Source organism: Cyprinodon variegatus, unplaced genomic scaffold (assembly GCF_000732505.1).
Source record: "Cyprinodon variegatus isolate N-32 unplaced genomic scaffold, C_variegatus-1.0 Scaffold2281, whole genome shotgun sequence".
NCBI classification, from domain to species: Eukaryota; Metazoa; Chordata; class Actinopteri; order Cyprinodontiformes; family Cyprinodontidae; genus Cyprinodon; species Cyprinodon variegatus.
In genome coordinates this window covers 25,146-31,445 of record NW_015152734.1, presented here as the reverse complement: position 1 = coordinate 31,445, position 6,300 = coordinate 25,146, and the positions used below count along the sequence as shown (strand labels likewise).

The 6,300-nt window shown below is 41.9% G+C and overlaps 1 protein-coding gene across 2 annotated transcripts in view; it reads left to right on the top strand.

Annotated features, from left to right (window-relative positions):
• slc1a1 (solute carrier family 1 (neuronal/epithelial high affinity glutamate transporter, system Xag), member 1) overlaps positions 1-6,300 on the top strand; it is a 14,271-nt gene that overhangs the window by 2,280 nt on the left and 5,691 nt on the right. Inside the window, exons 1-4 of one of the 2 annotated variants that reach the window (XM_015368952.1) lie at positions 973-1,063; positions 2,141-2,255; positions 3,060-3,102; positions 3,189-3,284. In XM_015368952.1, the coding sequence (XP_015224438.1) occupies positions 2,155-2,255; positions 3,060-3,102; positions 3,189-3,284 (240 nt within the window). In that variant the 5' untranslated portion in view covers positions 973-1,063; positions 2,141-2,154. Of the gene's footprint in view, positions 1-972; positions 1,064-2,140; positions 2,256-3,059; positions 3,103-3,188; positions 3,285-6,300 lie in introns of those variants that run through there. The other variant, XM_015368951.1, reaches the window with a different exon arrangement.

The window sequence follows — 6,300 nt, the reverse complement described above, 5'->3', positions numbered from 1 at the left end:
ATTTTTATTCGAAAAACAATAGTTTCCCCAGTTTTCTTGTTTTTTATCTGGTTGGAAGTTATGTGTCCAACCAATCTAATTTGGCAGTGTCTTTATCTATATTGTAAAAGGGCAAACCAATACAAAACCAAGACACCACTATCACCACTAATATATATATATGAGCAAAGACGCATCATAGCAACCAGCACTCACTCACCGAAACATTGAAATTGTTGATATGATAGAGTAGCCAGATGTCCTCTTTTTCCTGGACATGTCCTACTTTTAATGCCTAAAAAAAATGGTCCGAGGAGAATTTCAAAATCTTCCGGGATTTTGGTCGACTAAAGTGCAACATGTAGTTGAACCAATTTTGAAAGCTGTCTTTGGTAAAATGCTTTGAGCAAATGAACAGCTGAGCATCAAACTTTGCAGGGATCTCCTGATAGACCAAAATAATCCATGCCTGTCGAGTCTTCGGATCCTTGGGAAGACTGGGAAAATGTTCCCCTTCCTCCGGTCAGCCTGGAACACTACATTTCCGCCTGTGGTTCTGACTCCTTTTCAATAGAGAAACTGTCTGCTTTGTAATTCTTGTAGAAGTAAACCCAACTTTAGGCTAAACAGCTAAACTGGTGGCTTCCATCTACCTCTATTCATGTTCTTGGGCCGTGAACCAGTGGGCTGGTCTGTGTGTCAATTTCGGGGCGTGACAAAACTACAGGCCAGAACCAAATAAGACAACATCCCCGAGTTCACGTCAATCCTATGCTTCGTTTGGATTCGCCCGTTTTATGGTGGAAGTTTAGAATTGTGAGATTTGCAGAGAAAGGAGGTGTCGATGGGGTTTGAACTTCTCTGTACGTCCATTTCACCCACTGAACTATCATTTTCATCTATGACAATGGAAACCTTGATTTGCATTCTCTCTTAGCGTAAATGGCTTCCTTCATGTCTCCATGTGTGATTATGGACTTGTTTCTAACAGGCGTCGCTGCACTGGACTCTGAGGTGTCTGGAAAAATAGGTCTTCGAGCTGTCGTCTATTACTTCTCAACAACCATCATTGCAGTGATTCTTGGTGAGTTTTTTGTCTTTCTTATCTTATGGGGTTTTTTTTTACATCCCTGGAGGTATAGGCTAGTTTAAGATGATCATTAGATAACCTTAAGTAAACATACCTGTCATGACACAGGACAGAAGGACCCAATATTTAAGGGGAGACAGACAGAGGGATAATTCAAAGCGTTTATTTAAGACAAAGCGCTTGGATCCATAGTATCAGCGGCTAGGACGTCTATGACTGGAAACTCTGTTTAAGAGAAACACAGGTTAGTGACCATGATAATCTGATGGAGGATGATTATCCATGTGTGTCATTAAGATGGTTTAACAATTCATCATCCATCAGCAGAGAACAAGGTAGGATCCAGCCGATGGGCTGCAAACAAGATGCATTTGGCACCGCCCAGAGTTTCCCAGATGCTAAAGCCCCGGAGAACATTCAGGAGTCTGAAGCCAGATTGGGGATACAGATCAGAATGGGAACAGGCTGGTTGAGGGGTCCAGGACTCCACAGATAATTCAGGCAAACCGTTCAGATGGGAACAGATAGGCCCAGTGGTCGAAGGCAGAACAGGTTAGGATCAGGTCATCAGAAACACTCAGTAATGCTTAAAACCACTCTCTCCACTGAGATCAGATGGAAACAGGCATGCTCAGTGGATGAGAGGCAGAACAGGTCAGGATCAGGAAACCAGAAAAACTATGGTATGCAAAAAAAACCACTCTCTCCACTGGCCCCCGAGAAGGATAACAAGATAAGCTCACCCTGATAGCTGGATGCAAGTAAATTAAATAGAGGCAGGAGCAGGTGGATCAGATGAGCGGTAAAAGAATCATGACAATACCACAGTTTTGGAGTTTAGCTCATAGATTTTTAATTTAAATGTTCTAAATCAGCATCTCCACGAGATTCCTGCTTGTTGGCTGTAGTGGTGAGATGTGACGGAGGGAGGGACGGCTCTGCCTACTCTGTGTAGAGCTTTTGAATGCCTTGGTTTACCTTGATTCTAACTGGCCCCTACCTTACCTTGAGGCTGTACTATTGTTTTGCTGTGTGTAACTCTATGTCAAATAATATTCTCTCTCTTTGCAGGTATTATTTTGGTGATGACGATCAAGCCTGGTGTCTCCCAAGACGCTGACCACATCGACAGAACAGGCACCACCCCCAACGTCACTACGGTTGATACACTGCTTGACCTCATTAGGTGAATCTCTGGTTCTGTTGAAGGGGAGTTCTCCTTCCTAGAGCCCTTACATGGCTGCTTAGTATGATAGCTACAAGGTTAGGGACTTCATGAAAACTACTTGGTTTCCTTATACAGAGCTTGGCTGCAATGTTTCATCACAGACGTATTATCTATACACTGCTGATAACAGGAGGTGAAAAGCAGCTCTAGACTAGCTTTGAATGTGGTGATGTCATCACTACGCTTCCATTCCAATTGAGCCAGATTTATGCTGTGTGCTCCCGTTCTCCAAGAGTCCAGACTTTCCTGTGGTCTTCTAAAGAGCATACTTGGCGAGGACACAAGTCCGTACTCGAGTTCTTGTAATTTGAGAAAGGCCACCTGTATCCAGTGCTGGTTTTTCTCTTTTAACAAAGATGGCTTCCCTCACTCTTACCTTTAAAACATCTCTAGTGTAAGCTGAAGAATTGACAAACTTTTTCAGAAAAGCAAATTTGCCTCCGGACTAATCCTGCTCTGTGATTGCTATGATCCCGGATGACTGAGAATTTGAAAAAGGCCTATTAACGTTGATCTTAGAGTTCATTAATCAGATAATTTCGTATTGATGGTACAGCATGTTCCTAATGCTCAAACCTTTTCACAAACGTTCCAAAAAGGGGCATCTTTAAAATTGTTAATTTGCTTTGCATATGGCAGGTAGCTGTTTATGGAGACAAATACCCCATCCCAAAAAATTTTCAGGTGTTTTAGGAACTTTGTATTAAGCAACATGTCAAACAAGTTATGGGACTCTGATTCTAGACCTTTTTTATTCAACAGAAACATGTTTCCAGAAAATCTGGTGCAGGCTTGTTTTCAGCAGGTCAGAATCTTTTCACATTGATTTTTCAAATTATATTGACATGTATGTGGAGTACTGATGTCTAAATATCTTTGATTTCCCTGTAGTACAAAACAAAGCGGAAAGAGCTGGAGGAAGAGAAAGCGTCAAACAACACCACTGCAATGCCACCTCTTGCAACAACCGTCATGGCGGTCGTTGAGGTAGGCAAACACTCTGCATTTACAAAATACTCCTTATTATCAAAGTTTCATATTTTAGAAGTTTTTTAGATTTGGCCATTTTATGAGGATGTCTTTGTGTGCAGGTAAATATTACTGTGCAGAATTATTAGGCAACGTAATAAAAAACAAATATATACCCATCCTACTTGTTTATTTTCACCAGGTAAACCAATATAGCAACTCAAAATTCAGAAGTAAACATTTGTGACATTCAAAAACAAACAAAAAAACTAATTAGTGACCATTATAGCCTCCTTTCTTCACCATTGCGCCCTAAAGCCTTCCATCCATAGATTCTGTCAGTGTCTTGATCTGTTTGCAATCCTCATTTCGTGCAGCAGCCACCACAGCCTCCCAGACACTGTTTTCCCTCCCTGTAGATCTCACATTTCATGAAGGACCACAGGTTCTCCATGGGGTTCAGATCAGGGGAACAAGGGGGCCATGTCATTAATTTTTCTCCTTTTAGACCTTTTCTGGCCAGCCACGCTGTGGTGTATTTTGATGCGTGTGACGGAACATTGTCCTGCATGAATATCAGGTTTTTCTTGAATGATGGCGACTTCTTCTTGTACCACTGTTTGAAGAAGGTGTCTTCCAGAAACTGGCAGTAGGTCTCGGAGTTGATCTTGACTCCATAATCAACCCGAAAAGGTCCCACAACCTCATCTTTGATGATAGCAGCCCATAGCATTACCCCTGCTCCACCTTGCTGGCGTCTAAGTTGATAAGGAACTTGCTGCCCTTTCCTGATCCAGCCTGGTGCCCATCCATCCATCTGGCCCATCAAGAAACTCTCATTTCATCAGACCAAAACAGAGAAATCAGTCTTCAGATGTTGTGTCTAGTGTGTCTTGTTCAAAGGTGGCCTTTTTTTTTTTTTGGCTTTCCTTACCTTGGCAAGGTCCTTGAGTATTGAGCACCTTGTGCTTCTCAGCGCTCCAGACATATTGCAGCTCTGAAATATGGTACAACTGGTGGCTAATGGCTTCCTGGCAGCTTCACGCTTCATCCTTCTCTATTCATGGGGAGTTTTTTACATTTTCTTTTTTCAACACGCTTCTTGCACCCCGGTTGGCTATTTGCCAAACTCCTGCACCCCTCTGAAAGACATCTGACCATTTTTGACTTTTCAGAGTCTGTCAAATCTCTTTTCTGACCCATTTTGCCAAAGGAAAGGAAGTTGCCTAATAATTAAGCACATCTTATATAGGTTGTGGTGTCATTAGGCCACATCCCTTCTCATTAATGAGATGCACACCACCTGATTAACTTAATTGGTAGTTAGCTTTCAAGCCTATACAGCTTGGAGTAGGACAACATGTATGAAAAGGATGATGTGGTCGACATACTCATTTGCCTAATAATTCTGCACACAGTGTATATTAAAGATCATGTTTACTAATCTGGCAAGAGATTATTATCTGGGCCTGCTCAAATAAAATCTGTTCAGGGAAAGGAGGGACATTCAGCGGAACCTTCCGAACACCTAGGCTGTATCCGAATGTTTGGCCTAATCACTACGTAGGGCTCTATATAGTGGTTACACCATTTTAAATGAGTGTCCCAATGTGTAGTGGATGAAAAAACAGTAGACTCAAAATTTCCCACAATGCACCTTGAAAAGTAGTAATCATCTATGGTTGTCACTACCCAATCCGTCTCGGAAGCACGATCTGTCCTGCGCATTTGCGAACAGAATAACTTCCGGCTAGCCAAATGCTTCATTTTTCGTACTTTTTCATTCTTTTGAATATTTTTTTTTTATTTGTTTGAATATTTTTGTATTTGCGTAAATATTGCATGTTTCAAAGAAACAACAAAAAAAAGTAATACACTTAAATAGCCTTTCGAACGTTGCTGTGACTGCTCTGAGTATGTCCGATGATGACATCATGCAATACAATGGATAGAATTTACAACGTTCCCATTTCTTTCAGAAAAGTCTTCAATATTTTCTATGTGATGTATTTTAGCATTCTTTGATGTTTTAAGTATATAAATAAGTATTTTCAGCACCGTTATTACGTAGTTTTTCAGCGATCCGATCTGTTCGTCAATTCGCAGGATGGATCATGCTTCCGGGACGGATCGGGTAGTGACAATGTTCACAGATGTATCCCAGAATGCTTTGTGAGAGCTCTCTTTGCAAAGCATCATGGGATTTGTTGACAAAGCAGCCCGCTGTCGGGTACAAATAACAAAGATGGTGCATGCACTATGCTGTCCGAAACGTCACTTAACTGAGCTCACTATAAAGTTCACTATGTAGTCCCATCTCTATATAGTGATTGAGAGATTTAATAAAGCCAACGTTTGGCCCTAGTCCCCGCCTAGCAAAGATTGGTTTTAGCCAATCACAGTGACTAATGAAGTAGAACACGCCAAGAGAAAACACAAAAACGTGCATGCAGCTACAACTTAAACTGTACCTTGAAACCACAGGGTTTGAAAGTTCACATTTCACGATGTACGTTCTCACACTGTGCGATCCGACGCTCTGATCTGATCTACGCGCTCACACTGTACATCTAAACACCAAACGTCCGACTCAGCTCTGCAGTGAGATGGTGCTGGTCGGACTCATCAATCTGGTAGAAGAAGAAGTCCCTTGTTAGCAGATGCGCAGTGCACTAGGTTATGGTATATCGGCAGGATTTGCTTACAACGGCCGACTAAATTTCAAACATGTTTGATTTTCTCCCGACCTTACGATTCCTGATACGAAGGTGGTCATTAGAGGCAGGTCGCCCCTCGTTACCCCCTGTACAGTACACGACGCGGGATGCACAATGAGGTTGAAACTCTGCATGATCAAGAAAAATTCTCACACGACTAGAGAGCCCGAACAAGTGCAAAAAAACGTACAATGTATGCCCAGCTTAGGAGAAAACAGCATCCCACCCTGCTCTTGGTCATCTGAGTGTTTTTTTTTTTTTTTATTCTTCCAGAACATCACTAAGGAGTATGAAATTGTCGGCTCCTATTCAGATGG